The 20,967-nt window shown below is 46.9% G+C and overlaps 1 protein-coding gene across 1 annotated transcript in view; it reads left to right on the top strand.

The window, feature by feature from the left end:
* Positions 1-20,128, top strand: part of GREP1 (glycine rich extracellular protein 1) — a 31,790-nt gene extending 11,662 nt beyond the window's left edge. Inside the window, exons 4-17 of the mRNA XM_060255012.1 lie at positions 441-485; positions 1,371-1,418; positions 1,967-1,996; positions 3,254-3,292; positions 8,155-8,199; positions 10,029-10,061; positions 10,276-10,323; positions 10,732-10,797; positions 12,021-12,083; positions 12,951-13,019; positions 14,469-14,552; positions 15,589-15,666; positions 19,824-19,886; positions 20,007-20,128. Coding sequence (XP_060110995.1) covers positions 441-485; positions 1,371-1,418; positions 1,967-1,996; positions 3,254-3,292; positions 8,155-8,199; positions 10,029-10,061; positions 10,276-10,323; positions 10,732-10,797; positions 12,021-12,083; positions 12,951-13,019; positions 14,469-14,552; positions 15,589-15,666; positions 19,824-19,886; positions 20,007-20,128 — 833 coding nt within the window. The remainder of the gene's footprint in view (positions 1-440; positions 486-1,370; positions 1,419-1,966; positions 1,997-3,253; positions 3,293-8,154; positions 8,200-10,028; positions 10,062-10,275; positions 10,324-10,731; positions 10,798-12,020; positions 12,084-12,950; positions 13,020-14,468; positions 14,553-15,588; positions 15,667-19,823; positions 19,887-20,006) is intronic.
* The last annotated feature ends 839 nt before the right edge of the window (positions 20,129-20,967 follow it).

Raw genomic sequence — 20,967 nt, 5'->3', positions numbered from 1 at the left:
GTGGATATGAAAAATGTCTTTCCATTAAGGTTTATACTTGGTGCAGCAATGGCAGAGGGGGAGCGGTCTTTATTTTCAGCCCCTTTCCTAATAACCTTTTTACATATGGTGGTGGAAAGTGCTATCAAGTCACAGCTGATTTATGCCAATCCTGTAGGGTTTGAAAGGCAAGAGACTTTCAGAGGTATTTTGCCATTGCCTGGCTCCGCATAGGGAGCCTGGACTTCCATATTGGTGTCCCATCCAAATACTAGCCAGGACTGAGCCTGCTTAGCTTCTCTGACAAGATCAAGTTTGCCTGGGCTATCCAGGTCAGGGCCCTTTAATATACAGTGTCTAGTAAATAAGAGACTGTATGTTGTGATTTGCAGGGTAACTCATTCCATAATTATTCCTTTCATTTTCATCTGATGCCACTGTCTTCTTCTTCACCCCTGTAGGGAAATATCCTGGTTACAGCACCCCAGGACTCCCCACAGGACTGGGTAAGTCTACCACATATAGAGGTTTAGCAGCAGAATGAAGTGCTGTTCTGGAGATGACTGTGCAGATAGGGAATGACAGTTTTGAATGATTCTCTGTGTAAAGAACTCCCTATAAACAGAAAACAAAGAGCTACAGAGAGGTGGTTTGACTAGACTCTTTCTCCCTGCTAAGGTGACTGACCTTAGATAGGTATGGACTTTTCCTAGAATTATCACTGATCTCCACAGTATAAAGGAAATGGCAGCTTTGGAGGGCAGATTCTGGTATGCCATAGAGTGATATCCAGGGCTTTGTTGTAGAAAAAGCCCAGCAGGAACTCATTGCATATTGGCCACACTCTCTGACATCACCATTGTTTTACGCAGGGCTTTTGGGTAGAAAAAGCCCGGCAGGAACTCATTTGCATAGTAAGCCACACACCCTAACACCAAGCCAGCCAGAACTGCATTCCTGTGTGTTCCTGCTCAAAAAAAGCCCTGATGATATCACTGTGGAGGAATCTACCAAGTCAGAGTTCACAGTCCTACTCCCTATTCTGCTAGTTGTTGGGGTTAGTAGTTATTATTTGCAGGCACATTTTAAAAAAGCATGGAGAAGTATTCTAAAATGGCTTCCCTTCACCTGCGCATTGAAGTGGTACAAAAGATTCTACCATCTCTTTGTGATTGCTTGTATAGACCAAGTCTCAAATTGAACCTCATTCAGGGAGGATATTCCAGAAGGTGGATACCATCATAGAGATAGCACATACATCTCTCAATCAAACCATCCTAGGTACATTGGACCTCTTCTGCAAATCGTAAAAAATGTAACTGGAACAAAAAGGCTCTCACTGGTGCAGCTCCATCTCCATCTTTTAACCCTTCTTGTTTTTGATGTTTCAGGAGCCCAGAATGGATTTGGGGCTGGACCAAGCTTTGTAGGCAGACCAGGTGAGCACAGCCAATCCTAGCAGGATGGGATCTTCCATCTGTCAAGTGGCGCTAGAGCACTGTTGTCTTCTTTGTAAATCACTGCACTGTTGGGAGATGATATAATTTTGTTAGTTCATGTTGGTAGCATTGATGTTCCCCAGAATCTCCAGACGTTAAATTTGAGTAGGGAATGGGTATGGGTACATCTGGCCTCTGGGGCACATGTGCGTGCAAGAACACTACAACACTGGGCAGTGCCTGTCCTGATGTTTCTAACATGTAGCTGCTGAAGTGTATTTTGAGCAGCTGATAAAATATTCTAAACAACTGTGTCTTCCTGGTATGTCCTTAAGAAAAACAATAAATTCCTGCTTTTAGATCAATAAGAGCTATTACAGAAAAAACCAGCAAGCAGAGTAAAACTTTCAGCAATATAATGCCTTGATCTGGTAACTAGGATCACTTTCTGTTTACACCTGTGAAAGGGGTGGTAGGCTGTTTTTTGTGCACCATGGCCTCCTGTTCATCCATTCTGAGCTTTTTCTCTTTGACACTTTCTTCCCCAGGCTATGGTGTCCCAGCTGGTTATGGGCCAGGTATGATAAGCATTCTTTCTCCCTTTGTTTTTTTGTTTAATATGTATATGTACTCTTTCTACTACTTGTCTCCCAATGTGAGTGTCTCCCATGCTGAGTTGATTCAGAGCAACTGATCCTTACAAGGGACACATATACCGCCTTTCAACATGATCCGATCTGCCTTAACAAGTGTCACATCCCCATTTTCAATATGGTGCTCAGGGCTTTTTTTGAGTAAGAACAGTTCTGGCTGGCTTGGGATCAGGAGTGTGGCCTAACATGCAAATGAGTTCCCGTTGGTCTTTTTCTACAAAAAAAGCCCTGTGTGAAACAATGGTGATATCAGGGCTGTGGCCTAAAGTGCAAATAAGTTCCTGCTGGGCTTTTTCTAAAAAAAAAAAAGAAGCTCTGATGGTACTTCAGCCTTAGGTGTGGCACTTAGGCAGACAATCCTGTGATTGATGGTGGTCTTCTGTAGTAAGGGCAGTGATGGCGAATGGAGGGCTGACTCTTAGCCCCTTTCTCCACTACTGACATTGGTCTACTGTGACAGGAACTGTGGTGGAAAATAGGAGGGCTGGTTTTCATGGCCCCCCACCCCATCCCTCTCTTGCTGTATCAAGGGCAATGAAGGCAAAGAAGGGCAGGTCATGGTCTGAGACCACAGCTTTGTGCAATCTGAAGAAGTACTAGGCTTCCCAATCCCCAGATCCCAGCGGGGGATCCCCCGGTTTTACAGGCTTCCCCCCTCCCCCAGCCAGCTGGCCGGCGGGGGAAGCCCCGCCCCCACAGCCATTATGCACCTCCATGAACAATTCTCATAGGGAATGATGGGGAATTGATCCGTGGGTATCGGGGACTCTGGGGGGGGCTGTTTTTTTAGGTAGAGGTGCCAAATTTTTAGTATAGCATCTAGTGCCTCTCCCCAAAATACCTCCCAAGTTTCAAAAGGATTAGACTAGGGGGTCCAATTCTATGAGCCCCAAAAGAAGGTGCCCCTATCCTTCGTTATTTTCTATGGAAGGAAGGCATTTTAAAAGGTGTGCTGTCCTTTTAAATGTGATGGCCAGAACTCCCTTGGAGTTCAATTATGCTTGTCACACCCTTGCTCCTGGCTCTGCCCCCAATGTCTCCTGGCTCCACCCCCAAAATCCCCAGATATTTCTTGAATTGGACTTGGCAACCCTAGGAAGTACGCTCTGGGCATAGGGAGCAAAGCTGTCTGAGATGTGATGGAAGCAAAGATAATGCATTCGTGTTTCTATCATCTTACAGGATTAGGTGCTTATCCGCAGGCTGGAAAGCAGAAGCCAGGTAACTGTGAACATTCTGGAGGAATGCTTTTGGTGGGGACTGTTTTCCCAGGGTTTGTGACAGCTCTGCTTGCAATGCAGACAAGAAGAGTCTCCACTCCAGCAAATGGCTATAATGCTGTATTTCTCACTCCCCCCACCCACACACACACATACAAATACTGAGAAAATCTTCCCACCAATGTTTGATGGAATACATGTCCATTGATCTTATGGGTTTGGTGGGACTTTGTAGTTGGAAATAAATAAATTTGGAGTCTGCTGATCCATTCTGATATTGGTGGAGCTTTCTTTCTGCAGAAGGAGCCTTCTGCTGGTAGAAGGTTCTTCCAAGAACTCCTTGTGCCAGAGGCAAAGGCCACTGTTAGTGGTTTAGATCCCTAGGATCCAGCCCAGAGAGTTTTCAGTTTGGCAAGTTCATCTTTAGCAGGATAGCTCTTCACCCCCCCTCCATCCCCAGCTTGTCTGCTTGATTCATTGACCATTTGGTCATTTTGTATAGCTTCTAATTAATACTCCCTCTAAGCTGTTGAGTCTTGTGAGCAAATATTCTACTTCGCGAGCTACTGGCATTAATGTTGTGAGCTACTGCATAAATTAGTTTGCTGTGGAACCATCTTTCCTAGGCATCACTGAGAACATCACTGTGTCATTATGCTGAATGTATTCTGTAACTTGTTCCTTGACATGACTAACACCATTTTTGAACTCCTGTTACTAACTATGAAGCAGAAGACCTTGCATATCAAATGGTCTTAGAAATGTTACTAACCCATGCTGTGAATTCCTCTGCATAACACTAACAAAGCAATAGCTCTTTGAAGATAGCAAGCCTCAAGGAGAGCCAGCAGGGCTCCTCCGTGAGAAAGGGAGCCACAAGCGATAAGAAGTGGGGAGAGTGTTACTCGTAACATCAGAGTGTGAGAAGGTAGGATTGTTTGGAAATGCTTTGATGTAAGGCCTTAAAACCCATGTATGTTTCAATACTTGCTATCAGTTCCAATAACTGCCTATTCAGAACTTTGAGATAGCAAATAAACGCTACTACTTTTGCAACAAATGATGGTTCGTTTACTTTGAGCTCCAACATCTGACATTTTGGAACTGATCCAATACGGGTGTATCCGAACCAGCAACCTGCTAGCTGGATGGCCGCCAAGGTTCCGGATAACGGAGAACCCACCAAACTCACAGAGGGGCAAGGGATCCCGCCGGGTGTTACAGTTGACCAGAGAAAAGGGGGATCACTGCTGCACTTCTCGATGCTACTCTTCACTCCAAAGAAGTGGCAGCCCCGCATCTCGACCGCACTCATGGATGAGGCAGCCGGACGCTTCAGCAATCTGTTCACCAGAATGGGGGCGGAAGGAGAAGAAGCACTGGCCGGGGAGGACCGAGGCGGCGGCCCGGGGGAAGATGAAAGCCGGGGCCCGAGGGGGACCGAGGACGTCCAGCTGCTGAGGAACGAGATGCAGATCTGGATGAGAGAGATCCGGAATGAACTCCAATTGAGCAATATGCACATCACCCACGAAGTGCAGAGGCAACTGGACCAGATGCGAGAGCAGATAAGGGCCCCGCCGGGAGAACCAGCACAGCGCCCAGAGCCGGGAGAGCCGCCGGCAGACCCGCTGGTTGACCAGCCAGGGGAGCCGGCTGAGCCTCCACCAGACCAACCGAGGGGCCCTCCCGGCGGACCAGCCACGCCACCAGCCCCGGCAGGTCCACCACTGATCCCTGGTCCCGCAGCGCCTCCCAGGCCTATCCTTCCTCCTGGGTGGCCGATGGGACCCGTGGGCCCGCAGCCCATGATACCCTGGGCAGGGGGCCAGGGTTGAGAACTGCAGATCACCTTCGATGGCGATCCGGAGGAAGTAGAGTACGTCACCATCCAGTGCAACAGCTTCATGACCCACTGGAGGAACACCTTCCCTACCGAGCTCAGCCGAGTGGATTACTTAGGGTCGAAGCTAAAGGGGGCAGCAAAGCAGTGGTTCGTCAGCCTGTACGAAACCCAAGGCCCCGAATTGACCACCGTGGCGGGGTTCCTGCAAGCCATGCTGCAGCACCACGGTGACCCGTTGCAAGAGGTGTGGGCCGTCACCGCCTTGCAAGAGCTGCAGCAGGGGTCGAGAACCATGAGGGAGTACACGGCCGACTTCCAGGCACACTGCTCCAAGGTCCGCGGCTGGAATGAGAGAATGAAGTACGAGGCTTTCCACCGTGGCCTTAATGCAAGCATCCTCGACCGATGTTTCCAGCAGGCCCGCCCTACCACCCTAGTGGGCTGGATACAATTGGCCGGAGAAGTGGAGACCAACCTCAAGCACGTAGCCCTACAACGGCAGCAACAGCAAGGGGTGAGAGGGAGACGCGAGCCCAAAGCCGGGACCAAACCGGAGCCGAAAAAGGCCGCGCCCCAAGGGGGTACCCCCAAACCAAATCCGGGGCGCCGGTGCTTCTGCTGCGGCAATCCCAGGCACTTAGCAGCCAACTGCCCGGATAAGCCACACGCACCCCCCACAACCCCAAAGCCAGCGGCGGCCGGGCAGAAGAAATCGGGGAACAAGACCAAAGAGCCCAGTCAGGGCAGCATCACCACATCCATGGTGCTTGATGAGGATTCTATAATAACTGAGAACTCGGGAGAGGAGTCGTGGGAGCCAGAGCCGGCGGAAAACGAGAGCGACCTGCACTGAGAGGTGCCGGGCGGCAGGTCGCGGATTTGACGGCACCACTACGGGTGAGAATAACAGGGGACCTACTCTTTGTACCAGTGACTTTATTAAACCCAAAATTGAAGTGGTTCATGCACGCCCGAGTCTTAGTAGACTCAGGCTGCACCCGCGAGATCATCACCCCAAGGTTAGTGGACGCCCTAGGATTGACCAAGGTCCCGCTTCCCCACCCGATCCAATTCGAGCAGATGGACGGGATGGCCATGCACGGAGGAAACTCAGGGACTGCGAGTAGGGATCCAGGAACACTGGGAGGTGGAGGTCTTCGTCATTGCCTCCTCCTCATCTTTTGATGTGGGGGTGGGATGGCTGGCTCGCCACCACCCGGACATACAATTGAAAGCACAGACAATAGACTTTACCGACCAGCGGTGCACCCACCACCACTGGCAGGGGAATTGGGGTCCAACGCCACCCCCAGTGAATGAAAAGACATGTGTGTCAGTGGAGGATGTCCACTCCATTCCAAAAGAGTACCGGGACCTCCGCAAGGTGTTTAGCGAGGAAGAAGCTAATGAGCTCCCACCCCACCGAGACACAGACTGTGCGATTGAACTGATACCAGGGCAGGAACTACCCAAAGCCAAGCTGTACTCAATGGGGTGGGCTGAGAAAGACGAATTGCGGAAATTCATCGATAAAAATCTGAAGCGGGGGTTCATTAGGCCAGCGACTGCACCCCATGCTGCCCCGGTCCTCTTCCGGAAGAAGAAGGATGGGAGTCTGAGGCTTTACACAGACTTTCGCGGAATAAACGGGATCTCCATGTCCAACACCTACCCCATCCCCCTAATCAAAGACTTATTGAGCACAGTGTCGGAGGGGTCGATATTTATCAAACTAGACCGGAGGGATGCTTACTTTCATGTCAGGATCAAGGAGGCGGACGAGTAGAAAACAGCGTTCAATACACTCATGGGACAGTTTGAATACCTAGTAATGCCTTTCGGCTTGCAGGGGGCCCTGCAATTTTATAAATGAAGTGTTGTGGGAATATCTGTACAAGGGGGTGGTGGTGTTCCTGGATGACATCATTATCCTGCTGTCCTGCTACCCAGTCCTGAGGGAACAGCGCCACCTAGCTCTTGCCAACAATGGTGGGAAAAAGTAAAGAAGGGCTGGACGATCATCCACGAAAATTTAGAAATGGCAAAAAGGGACTATAAAGCCTATTTTGACAAGAAGCGCTCCCCCAAATGGGACTTCAAGGAAGGGGAGAGTGTGTTCTTATCCACTAAAAACCTTCCTTTACCACAGACTTGCAAAAAATTAGCGTATAAATTCCTAGATCCATTTAAAATCAAAAGGGTGATAAACAGAGTGACAGTAGAATTGGACCTTCCTAAGATGTTTAGTAAGAGTCACCCTGTTTTTCATTGCAGTCTACTTCGCAAGGATCCTGGAATTACGTCTTGGCACCCCCGCCCTCCAGAGCCCCCACCTATTCAAGTGAAGGGTCAGAGTCATCATGAGGTGCAGGAGGTGCTGGACTCTAGGGTCCAAAGGGGGGTGTTATACTACTTGGTTTGTTGGAAGTACTTCCCTACCAGTTGTGATGAATGGGTTAAATCAACTGATCTGAGAGCTCCCTCTCTGCATAACACTAACAAAGCAATAGCTCTTTGAAGATAGCAAGCCTCAAGGAGAGCCAGCAGGGCTCCTCCATGAGAAAGGGAGCCGCAAGCAATAAGAAGTGGGGAGAGTGTTACTTGTAACATCAGAGTGTGAGAATGTAGGATTGTTTGGAAATGCTTTGATGTAAGGCCTTAAAACTCATGTATGTTTCAATACTTGCTATCAGTTCCAATAACTGCCTATTCAAAACTTTGAGATATCAAATAAACGCTACTACTTTTGCAACAAATGATGGTCTGTTTACTTTGAGCTCCAACGTCTGACAGCTACAACAAAAATGTCTGAGTAGGAGGCTAAAAAACTGAGCTAGCTCACACTAACTCAGCTTAGAGGGAACATTGCTTCTAACTATATGTAATTCTTTGTCCAATCTTGAAATTGAAAACTAAAATTTGGGCAGAAAGCAAATTTAATTTTAATAAAGTTTATCTGGAAGAAATTGCTGTGATGTTTCTATTCTGCTCTATTTCATGACATATCTAATTCCCAGGTTACCGAGGAGTTGGCTACCCCCGTGTTGGCCTCCCCTTAGGAGGTAAGTGTCCCTGATTACCTTCACCCCTTTCCTTCTTCACTATAACTCTTGCTGGTGGTATACTCATAGAATCATAGAGCTGGAAGGTACCTCCAGGGTCATCTAGTCCAACTCACTGCACAATGCAGGAAATTCACAAATATCACACACATGCGTGCACCCATTGAACCTTGCTGGGGAGCCAGTTTGGTGTAGTGGTTAAGTGCGCAGACTCTTATCTGGGAGAACCAGGTTTGATTCCCCACTTCTCCACTTGCAGCTGCTGGAATGGCTTTGGGTTAGCCATTGGAATGGCTTTTGGTTAGCCATTGTTGTCCTTGAAAGAGCAGCTTCTGGGAGAGCCCTCTCAGCCCCACCCACCTCACAAGAAGATATAGGAGATTGTAAGCTGGTCTGAGTCTCTGATTCAGAGAGAAGGGCGGGGTATAAATCTGCAGTCTTCTTCTTCTATGCCCAGAAGATGGCAAAAAACCTTCAAGTTCCCTGGCCATACTGAGTGCTTAGAATGTTTGACTAGGGTCAGGGAGATCTTGTTCAAGTACTCACATTGCCATTAAGTTTGCTGGAGGACATGGGAGTCAGACATTCCATCTCAGCCTAATCTACCTCACAAGTTTTCTGTGAGAATAAAATGAGGAAAGAAGAACTGGGTGCAATGAGCTCCCTGGAGGAAAGGTGTCGAGAAGAGATGGCTTCTGGCTTCAGTAGCACCTCTGTGAATTGCCATTAGTTCAGTTGTCTGTGGGAAGTGATGTCTAGCAGATGCCACAAGCTGCCTGGATGTTGTTCTTTTCTTTACTCCCAGACCAAGCAAGGGATCTTCCTTGGAAGGTTTTACTTATTCTCAGACCTCAAGGCAACTGATACTGACTCAGTTGCCTTTCGGGAGGACTGTATGCCAGGAGCACCCCTGCCTGCAGGTCAGATATTGTCTGCTGTACTCCCAGATTGGCCTGGGAGGAGAGCTGGTTGCTTCTCAGGAGGTCTCTTTCTTCATTCTGCTACCATTGCTGCTGGGGTGATGCGAAAGGGTCTTGGCCCTTTGGTGATGTGAATGCCAGGTACTGGAAGAGGGAGTCTCCTTCTAGAATGGAAACTGTGCACATGGAACCCTGCCCCTAGTGGTTAGACTGAAACAGTCAAAAAGCAGGATATAAATATTTGAAATAAATAAAGGCATACACCCCTGCTAATTTCCTCCTCAATGTTCTGCTGGTCAGATCAGTCTTGCTTGACACTCCCTTTTCTTTCGCTCTTGACAAGTTTTTGTATAAACCCAAGTTGCCTGGTATTTGACCTCACTACCTTTCTTAGCAAAGGCATTAGCCCCATTTGGTTTCCTAATGTCCCTTTTGAAAACATCTAGCTGCCTGCAGTCATCTGAAGAGCCAAGAAGTGAAGCAGGACATTAGGAATGAGCATGCTTTCATTTTAAGGTTTGTTTGCTTTAATGGTACAGTGATTTTGATGCTTTTGCTTAGGTCCAGTTAACTTTTGGGCAACTCTTTCCAACGTACTTTGTCGTTTGATGGGGCAGCTGTTGCACCATTAAAAATGTGCAAGGCTTTGAGTGTATCCTATGGTTCCTCTCAGAATTCATCATTCTTAAACTTAAAGAAACAAAACCAAAGTAAGTTTCTCCTTAAGGTGCATGTGATCTTGATCATGCGTGGGCAGTGTCTAATGAAAGTCCTGAAAGTCAGAATTTCAGGATTTTCAGTGGTCATCTATATGGCACAGAATTCATTTTCATTGTGCAAAATCTTCACTGTACACAATCCCTATACCTAGCTTTCTACCTAATTTGCTATCTCTTTCTCCTGCCACAGGTCTTGGAGCCCGAGGCAAGCCTTCCAAAGCAGGTAACACTTTATAAGCCACCAAATCTTCTCATGGGCTCTTTCCTGAACACTTGGAGGAATCCCAGCTCCTTGCACTATATCAGGGGTGGGTGGGTGATGCAGTTCTATGCTGATGTAGAAACTTGCTGTCTGGAGAATCTCTTTAAAAACCAAAGCAAGTTTCTAATCCATAACAGACTGATGTTTATTATTTCTTCTCTCTTATTCTTTGCAGGTTATGGGGCAGGGCCCGGTGCCTACCCAGGAGCCAGTGCACCCCAGGGTGAGGGTTGAAGGGGTGGCTGCAAAACAGATGGGGACTGGGTGGCTGGGATCTTTCCTTTGGGGAATCTCTCCTAAGAGAGGCTCCAGGACACAGCAGCTGCCATGGGGTTGCCTTGTCCAAGGAATACAGGCTTCACAAGAGCAAAATCGGCACATACATTTCATGTAATTTCGGTCTACTGTTCGTCATTCGAATAGTTTCCAGGAAAAAGTCAGTTCACCACAATGTACAGTTGAAACTTGCCAATAGAGCAAATTCCTTGGGCCAGTTTTTTCAGTGTGGTGGTGATGCTAATTCTGAACTCCAACTCAAGCCTTGCAGAGGCAGTGAGAATGGAGAGAAGTACCTTTTGTTCTGTTTTTTCCCCCTTCTCCTCACCCGCCACCTCCTTGCCTTCTTCTGAAGCCTATCCAGGTGGAGCTGGAGCTGGAAGCTACCTGGGCAACGGACTCCAGAATGGCTATGGCAATGGTGAGAGCAGTGAACAGAATTTCCCATTGGTCAAGTCCAGCAGGAGTCACCATGCACACACCAGTGTCTCAGCAAGCCTCACATACTCCCTCCTCCTTCCCTTTACATTTGCCCAGTTCAGGAAGCCTTCAGCCCACGTTAGATTTACTGTAACATCCAAAGGCAGGCGCCAGGGCAACTTGGAGTCTGTTGCCCTGCCTCAGAACTGGTAGAGTTTAGTCCAGGGGCTAGTTAAGAATAATCTAACTCCTGCCTGCTTAGAGCATCTCAGCAAATCAGAGCCAGATCAGAAGTTTTTCCAAACCAGGAAGTTTTTAGCTGTGCTGTGTGGGGATGAGGAAACAGGAGGGAGGGTGTGAGAACAGCTGATGAGTGGCACTCATGCCTGCCAACAACAGATTGAGGTTGGTTGTGACATGTGAATGTGGCCACTGGTGTAGCTAGTGACAGAGGTCATGGTCTGCTCTGACACAGCTGTGCGCATCTGCTGTTCCAACCAGGGTCCATTGCTCATTGGTGGTGCACAAGCAGTGCATGGAGGAGATTCCTCTAGCCAGCTAATGTCAGGCAACCAGCTTTTCAAGTTGATGGTGTTGAATTAGGTAGGCTGATGGTCCGACTCAGTATTGAGCAGCTTCTTGTGTCTGCAATGGCCCTTGATTTTCACAGCTGCCTCCACCTTCCCTGACCAGTTTACCTGCAAACTTGCTTGCAGGTTGGATCCCTGCTCAGTTTCCCAACATCAAAAGGCACTTCTGATACCAGAATGGAACTTTTCTGTCTCCTCCCTTCCACTGCAACCCACTGATCTTCCTGAAGTGTGGTTCCCAGGGGGACCCTTGGGAGTAGCATGAGGGTAGGAAGAATTGGCAAAAGTCAACCCCCTCTCCATAATCTGAAAATTTAATCAGCATCCAATCTGGAATGAGGTTCACAAAATTCACCCATGTAGTAGGGGTGTATATGTGCATCCGAGGTTAGTAGTTTTGAAAATCAAAGACAGCAATAATATAGACAGGAATTCCAATTGTGCATATTTGCTGCAATTAAAAAGAGAAATCCACAAGGGAGAGCTGTTGGCCAACATATTGAGAAACTGGGAGGTCAGGTCTTTACCTGAATTCTCTCTGTGGAAACAGGCAGAGGATTTGACCCTGCTGGATTCAGTGTACAGCTGGGCCATGAGAAAAGCTCCAAGATCTGTTGTTTTTTCCTCCCTGCAGGCTATGGAGTTGGAGGCAATGGGTTTCCAAGTGCTGGGCTTCAGCCAGGCCGATATGGGAATGGTAATTGGTTGACTCTATTCACTGCTTATCCAAAGAAGTGAGAAGAACCGTAGAGCTGCCAGATCTAGACCTGGACATGGAGGTGGTTTCTGCAGAGGAGAGAATTTAGGGAGAGGAGAGAACTCAGTGGGAATGTGAAGCCACAGAGGCCACTTTCTGATATTGTCATTTTCTCCAGGGGGAAATGTTATCTGTAGTACTGGAGATCAGTTGTAATTCCAGGAGCACTCCAGCCCCCCCTCCCAGGTGATTGGCAACCCTAAGTCTGGAAGCCAGATAGGTGTAAGGAGTAAAGGGAAGGAGAGGCTGGTCAGCAAGAAGAAAGGTTCAAGGCTTACTTATGACCATGTGATCCTGGAAGAAGATTTGCCATCTTCTGGGCCTGGAGTGGGTGTCACTGGGAGTGTGTGTATGGGAGGGGTGTATTTGTGAATTTCCTATGTTGTGCAGGGAGTTGGACTAGATGACCTTGGAGGTCGCTTCCAACTCTGTAATTCTGTTATTCCTTTTTCCATGTCCTATCATAAATCCATCTACATCAGCATTACCTGCTCTGACTGGCAGCAGCTCTTCCAGGCTCTCAGGAAGGCTTTTCCCCAATAGCTGCTGTTAGAAAGTTTTGAACTGGAGCTGTTAAGGATCGAACCAGGGGTCTTCTGGGTTTTAAAACCACATCTCCTCTGAGCTCAGTTCTGATCTTACTTTCAGTACCCCTGAAAGATGCAAAATACAGATAAAAAGAGCATCTCTGAGCACCTTGCTTTCCTACAGAGTAGTTGCAGCTTCCCCTCACCCATATCTTAAGCCTCTCTAGGTCTCCTAAGACAGCGCTGTGTGTTTGCGACTTTGGTTGTATCCCATCCATAGGTGCCCAAGCTCCATATGGTGGCCAGTTAGGAGGCCCAGCTGGAGATCCCAGTGCTGCCAAATATGGAGGTAAGTCTTCCTGCATCTTTAGGAAACAGTGACTTGTCACAGGGTTTGTATGTGACTTTATTGGTAAATAAAATTTTCTGAGGAGCCGACTTGCAAAGGGCTTAAGTTTTATTCGGCTCTGGTGTGTGTGTGTGGGGGGGGAAATGCCAACAACATTGCTTAGGAAACCTCAGGGAGAAATCATCCTTGAAGTTGTCTGGCCACAACTTATCTTGCAAGCTCCTATTGGTTTTGTACCAATCTTTACCAAGCTATCGGTTCCAACTCTCCTCTTCCAAAGAACTGAGAATTCCCAATAAAAGAATTCAAATGAAGTTAGAATTTCTCATAGCTCATGTTTTGACTCCAAGTTCCCTGTTTTGAGTTGGCTTCACCCATGTTCAAATTCAACTCATTGCTAACATTTTCCATTGCCTTGCATTAAAATTCCCCCAATATGCATTTTTCAGCATCATCTGTGTGTCAATAAAACAACACAATAATATTTAATGATAACATGGCCTACAATACTTGCTGGGGAACATTTGCTTGTTTCTAGAGTGAACCCCCAGCTCTTCTTCCAGAACTACAGCTCTCATGGTTCCCAAAGAATAATAATTAAATCAGTTTAGATGCATTTGATACACACATGTCTTTGTGTCAAAATGAGAGAATTTGCAGAATTACCCTAAGTCATGAGGATAAGTGCACGTCACAGGGCAGTGGTCTTCACACTATCGAGATCTTGGATGCAGAGTTGCAATTACATGGCAGGAAGTCACTTGAGTTACACAAGCACATGACACTCACATAAAGCTGCCTTGGTTTCTTGAGGTCGGCATTGTCTACTCTGACTGGCAGCGGCTCTCCAGAGGCCCCTCCACATCACCCATTTAGTACATGATCCTCTTAGCTGGAGATGGCAGGGATGGAACCTGGGACCAGTGTTCCCTCTAAGCTGAGTTAGTGTGAGCTAGCTTACAGGTTTTTTAGCCTCCAGCTCTCACATTTTTGTCTTAGCTCAGGAAGGATGGCTCCAGAGCAAACTAATTTATGCAGTAGCTTTAATGCCAGTAGCTCACAAAGTAGAACTTTCGCTCACAAGACTCCACAGCTTAGAGGGAGTATTGCCTGGGACCCTCTGTATGCCAAGTAGATGTTCTGCCACTGAGCTGCAGAAGAGGAGCTGCCCTAGCTGTGTTTTTAAAAGAATCCTCTATCATCGAGTGACCTGTCTGGCTACTCTTCTCAGACTGTGTGCAAAGTGAGGCAGAGAGGGCAATGCCTTTTCTCTGTATCTGTCCACACTAGCAGCAGGGCCTTTAAAAACAACAACAAAAAGTGGCTCAAGAGGGCTTGTGACCCCACAAATGGGGTTCTGCAGCCCCCCAGAGGTTGAAGCCCCTGCCTGAAGGCATCCTCTTCTTTCCCAGCTAGCCAATCTTGTTCTAATTCTCATTTCTGTCATAGGGGCAGGACAGGGCCCATACAATGGTCAACCTCAGCAGCCAGAGACGACTGGCCTGGGAGGTGACTACGGAAATGGGAGATACGGTAAGTTGGGGAGGAGAGAGGTTTGACCAGGGCTATTCACCTTTCACCCAACCCCAAAAAGAGAGAATTCAGCCCCAGGTCCTGAATGGAGCATCCCAACTACCTGAGTTTCCTTTTGTCTTTAACAATTAACTATTTCCAAATGAATAGGTAAAATAATCTCAGTGTGTGAGATGAACATGAATGTATAGTAAAATAATCAATGCTGGAAGGGCCTATGGAACTGTATTAATGCATAGGAGAAACATTAGGAAGTAACACATCTGTTAACGATAATTCAAAAAAACAAAAGAGAATACAGTTCATCCAACCTCCTATGAATAGCCGTGGATAATATAGTAAAGATGGCAGGTTCCATTTGGAAGCAAATTCAAGCTTCTACCTCTCATGGGACATCTGTGAAGACAGGGTTGAAAATGTGTAGACAGAGTAGGTGCTGTGATCAGGGGAGGTGGGACTGGACTTTGGCAGCCTGCACAGTTGTAAGTCCTCCAGGCTGGCAGCCAAGAAGCAGAACTAATTATGCAAATGAGGTTATGCTAATATAATTAATTTTATTATAATTCATGACGCTGCAGGATTTGGGTTCCCCTCCTGTGGGATTTTTGTTTCTTTAGCACAGAGAGTGCTCCGCCCCCTTGATGATCCAGGGTTGTAACTCATGTTTTGAATGAACTGTTGCTGGGTACAAGATGTGGAGCGAGAGTTAAAAGCTGATGAAAGAGATGCAGTGTTGTGGGAGGAGGGTAATCCTGGAACTGCCATTTGCCCCCTCCCCTAAAGTTACAAGTACCCATGTTTTCCTCTGGAGGGGGCACACAGCAGCTCATGGAGAGGATCCATGGGCTTGAAAAAATGATGCCGGGTGGAAATACAATTGTTGTGGATGTTTTTAGACACATCCAGAAATATCTCCCAATTCTCATTTCCTTTGACTCTTGAGAGGAGGGAGGGATTTGGGGGTTTTTTTTGGGGGGGGGGCCTTCCAATAATATCCCCTTGCCCTCCCTACTCCTCTTCCTCTCATGCCTTCCAGGAGCTCCTCAGAGCCCCTATGGAGGCCAAGCTGGAGGTCCCGGAGGAATCAGTGTAGACCCTGCCGCTGTCAAATATGGTAAGTGAAAAAGAGCCCCCTAGTGGTGGGAACCAGAGTATATATTTACTTCATTTACACTTGTCTTTTCTCCCCAATCGAGACCCAAAGCAGTTGACATTATTCTCTAGTCTGCCATTTTGTCCTCACAACAGCAACCTTTTAAGGTAGGTTAAGTGGAGAGAGAGAGTGACTGGCCCAGGATCACCCAGCAAGATTCCATGGCAGAGTGGGGATTGGAACTTGGGTCTCCCAAGTACATTCTACTGGGTGGGGTCATGGCACATCCCTCTGCTCACAAGAAGCATGGCTTGAACACAGAATTGCACAGATGACCAAACTGATAACATGTGGAGTAGCTGGATGCCTTCCTTGATGCCTGGATCCAGCTCAGCTGAGAATCCCACACGTGTATATTGAATTGTAATTCACATTGGTATTTTATTTTTCAGGTCTTGGGGGAGGGGGAGGTTGAAAAGTAAGATTTAAAATAATAATTGAGGATTAGCTATAAGAACGAAGCATGTTACCATTTTTATTTCACTTTATGTTGGTTCCAAAGAATTAAAGTTGCAAATGTAGGAAGCAGCTCTATCCTAAACAGAGTTATACCCTGTGTGCGTAGAAAAGGGATAATACTGCTTAGAATTGCATCAAAAACGGTATATTTTCTGGGATCTAATCAGGATTAGTGTAGCTTGGGAATACACAAGCTTTTGGGGCCTCTTCATCAAGTGGCAGGGAAAAGAAGTAAAATTTGCATTAAAAGCATGCTGGATTAAAAATCTTGTCCTGTTTACTGCTGATTGCATAAGAGATCAGTGAAGACTGGTGAATGACCAGCTGCCTCCAACTTTTCATTCATATTACTAACCACCTTGCAGAATGGTAACATAAAAAATAGTTTTTCAAGATTCAAAATTTTAACTGGTGGCTCTGGTATAGGGTTGCTGATTTTTTAACCTGCCCTTGCTCCTGTGCCTTTAATCTTCAGGAATTAGCGACAAATTTCAACTTCTGATTTCTTCAGAAGTGTTATTGCTAAAGGCACAAGAGCAGGCTAGCCTGTTTATTGTTTGCATTAATGACTCCCTGCTTTGATGTCACAGAAAAGGATTAGGGCTCTTATACTAAATGTTTATATACAATTCAGAATCCTGGAATGATAAACCTGGGTTAATTTCTATTATATAGTTTACACACCAATAAGACAAATGGAAAAATGATTTTGTAGCCCTGGCAAGAGCACGGAGCCCTGGGTTTACTCCCCTCTTCAACCCAATCATAAATATTAGAAAGGTCTTTACATCTTCCTGGGTGATTTCGTATTCCATAGAAAGACACATAGAGAATAGCTCAAGACCATTCACTAAGGGTGTACAGACAAAACCAAGCTGGAATTTTTCCAGCATAAATATGGAGTGTATCATTTCAGGATACCCCCAGTTCATAAAACAGAATAGCCCTGGATTCTCAGGTGTGTAGAAAACACTTTTGTGGGCCAGCAAAAATTTTTTTAAAGCCTGCAGTCATGCATTCTGGCCACCGGGGATGACAGAGAGTACATCAGAGAAAAACAGCCCTATCTCCATTTCTGTTAAAGAAACAAAATGGCAGTCTGAACAGGGTGGGATGCCCAACCAGAAGGGGACAGATTTTGGGCAGCAGTGAGTGGCTATAATGGAAAGGAAGACTGAGCTTCTAGGCAGCAGATGAGAGCAACCTGTAAGGTCACACTTTCATGCATACCATCACATCTCTACCAGATTAGAGCTAAAAACTTCCTTCCCACAGGAGAACCAAGCCAGCTGCCCTACGGTGTCCAACCTGCCAGCCTGGGTACTGAGGGTAAGCCAGAACCATATGGTAAGAGGTCAGGTCCAGTGCCTTCTTCTTACCCTTCCTCTCATTCTACCTGTCAGCATCTTTCCTCTGTAGATCATCTTTGGGTGGGTTTCCAGCCTAACAAGCAGATCACAGCAAGTCACAATCTTCTGGCATAGTCGGTTTCATCTTGACAGAGGTGGGGTGGGCCTCCATGAAATTGATTAGCCCCAATACTGGAAAGCAACAATTCTTTGGTCTTATTAATTTTACCTTGGGAGAGGTGGGTTGGGTAGTCTTTTAAGAGTGAAATTGACTTGACCAGAAGGTAGCATATGCTGATGGGCAGCACTCTTGTAGTCAGCCAATTTCATTCGATAAGAATAAGGACTATTTTACCCTTCCTCATCCCGATCAGTGATGAAATTGACTAGACCAGAAGACTGCTGCTTGACAGGAACTCTTGAGGTGTAACCCTTCCCTTCCTTGAGGTAAGGGTTGCCATTGCCAACAGGACTGAAGAAAAAAAATGTCTGGTCCTTTGAACAAAACCTTAATGCGGAAACAGGCAGCTGAAGTTTTTTATGGCATGGAAGTAAACAGCATTGCTTGGTAAATAACATCCTGTTAAGCTTCTATTAAAGGAAGGGGGCATTTATTCTCCAGGCAGATGGCAATCCTGACTTTAACTTGGGACACCACAACTGGGCTGTTTGAATGAAAGGAACCCCTGGGGGGGGGGAAACTACTCCCCCTACCCCAACAAATCTGAGATTGAAGATAAAAACTTCCAAGTCATAGATCAAAGCTTTGGGGCAGATATGAACTCTGGGGCACCTCTCCTGGTAGAAATAGACTCCTTGCTTTTGTGTTTCTTTTTACACAAGAGGCCACAGCAGTTGATTTACGGTCTGCAACTGGTCAGGACAGCAAGGCTAGATGGCAAGAAGAGAACAATGAGTCCCATGGCAGCTTTAAGACCAATAAACCAGGGGTGGCCAACGGTAGCTCTCTGGATGTTTTTTGCCTACAACTCCCATCAGCCTCAGCCATTGGTCATACTGGCTGGGGCTGATGGGAGTTGTAGGCAAAAATATCTGGAGAGCTACCATTGGCCACCCCTGCAGTAAAGGTTTGTTCATGGTATGAGCTTACTGAAGATGTTTTGACATATGCAAAAGCCGAACAGCAATGACAAGATAAATTAATATGATCACCAGGTCACTGTTTGTTTGCATTTAATAAGGGGGTGGGGAAGAGTGTAGCAATAAATATGTCAAAATAAGAGACAGATGGTGCACACGAAAGCTCATGCCCTGAATAAACTTTATCAGTCCTAAAAGGTGCCACTGGACTCAAAATTTGTTCTGCTGCTTCAGACCAAGGTGGCTGCTCACATGGGAAGAAGAGAAGCAGCGTGGTTAGAATGTCAGACTAGGATCTGCTAGAGCCAGGTTGGAATCCCTGCTCTGCTATGGAAACCTGCTGGGTGACTTTCAGCCTGTTGCCCCCCTCCCCCTGCCTCCACCCCATCTAACCTATCTTTTGGGGTCATTGTGATGATGGAATGGAGGAGAGAAGGATGCAGGTCACTGCTTTGTGTCCCTATTGCGAGAAAAAGCAGGCTATAAATTTGATAACCAAGTCCAAGATGAGAGAGAAAAAGCTTTAGATCTAGAAGGAGAGGAGGTGAGCCTCCAGCACATTCTGAAGCCACGACTTCTGTAGGGATTACCCATTGATGAAGGGCAATGGTACATGGTCAGACCTGCCAAGGGAGGCTTCATTTTCTTCTTTAAAAGCCATGTTAAGTGATGCATTACAGGGCTGAGTCTCTGTTTTGCTCCCTCAAAATACAGTGGCAGCCAGCAGCTTTGAAACTTCCAGCCCAGTTCATGAAGCTCTATTTACTTTAATTAATAAGAAAAATCTGTAAGCCCCTCCCCCCCTCAACCAGCTCAAGGCTGCTCACAGCAGTCAACTGCTATGAAGCTGCGATAGTGCAATGGAACCTCCATGTCCAGAGGCAGCAGCCTTTAGACCTTGATTGTGGCTTCCTGGGAGCATCTAACCGGCCACTACAAGAAACAGGGTGATGGACTTTGGTTTTCGTGAAAAGGGCTTTCAGCTTCTTAGGGTTCTGGGATGGAGATTCCACCTCCCTCATTAAACTAAAGAAGAGAGACTTCTTCCAGCCTGAGAAGGATGCCAGAACTTCTGGATGCTCCTAAAATCCAAGAGCAGAGCCTATGAAATGGGGAGAGGACCATAAATATGAGGTTTGGTGGGTTGGGCTTTTTAAATTATATTCATTCCTGCCTTTTCATTTCTTGGCTTCTTTTCCACCTACGCAGGCAACGGAAATGGTCTGGGATATATGAACGGTGGAGATTCCCAAGCTAATGGTTTGGGAGCAGGTAAGACTTAAGGTGCAAAAAAACGACCAGGGGAGACCCAAACTGCTCTTTAAGGTGCCTCTTGGTATGACTGGGCCTGGCTGAGCTATGCTTGGCATGGACTCTTGCTCTATCCAGCAGGCGCATATGATCCCCTTGCAGCAGGACAAGCACCCGGGGCATACGGCACATCACTGGGCCCTGGCCAAGGATATGGTAGGTGGCACCAAATTTGCTTTGGGGAGTGGGGAAGAGGTCACTAGCATGAAGTGTGTGATGCAGTTGCCTCTGATTTTGGGGCCTGCTTTACTGTAGCATTTAGAAGCAAAGGAGTCTGTAGTCTCACAAAATGGTCATACAGTCTTCACCATAACTCTGGGATTTTTAGAAATAGCTCCGTTGGAAAGCAGGAAATTGATGAGCATAAGGGGAGGCAAAGAAGCAGGCCCCAAATGCTTTGGATTAATTTCTTTGGGGGGTGGGTAGAATGGGATCCAGTAGGAAAGGGCTCCGTAGACCAAAAGAAATGGGGACATAAACAACCATGGACTACTTGGAGTTAGCTTTACCAGTCTTCTTTTCTCCTTTGCATTAGGAAGGAAGGAATCAAAGTATGGAATGAATGGATTTCTGGGGAACGGATACAGAGGTAAGGAGTGTGTGAAGGGACTCCTCTGTCCTCGACAATTGTGGCTGTTTCCCTTGTCAGCCAAAACCCCTTCTAGCCACTCCTGTTTCATTCTGCAGAATAATCAATGGCTACATTTTCACCACAGCCTTAAATGGTTTCAAAAGACATTAATTCATTACTATTCCCCCTCCCTTCCCCCCCCCCTCTTTATCCAGCGAACTTGGGCCATTGTATCATAACACTCCTCCAATTTTATTCTCATGGTGACTCACAGTGAGGGTAGGTTTGACGGAGTCAATGATCCAAAGTCCGTCAGTGAGCTTCATGGCTGACTGGAGAATTTAGGCCTGGATCTCTCTTGTCAAGGGTTGCCAATCCCCAGGTGCGGGCAGGGGATCCCCCGGTTTGGAGGCCCTCCCCCCACTTCAGGGTCATCAGAAAGCAGGGGGAGGGCAGGGAAATGTCTGCTGG

This window comes from Heteronotia binoei, chromosome 15 (genome assembly GCF_032191835.1).
Source record: "Heteronotia binoei isolate CCM8104 ecotype False Entrance Well chromosome 15, APGP_CSIRO_Hbin_v1, whole genome shotgun sequence".
In the NCBI taxonomy this organism is placed as follows: Eukaryota; Metazoa; Chordata; class Lepidosauria; order Squamata; family Gekkonidae; genus Heteronotia; species Heteronotia binoei.
The sequence above is the reverse complement of the archived record's forward strand: the minus strand, read 5'-3'. Positions and strand labels throughout refer to the sequence as shown.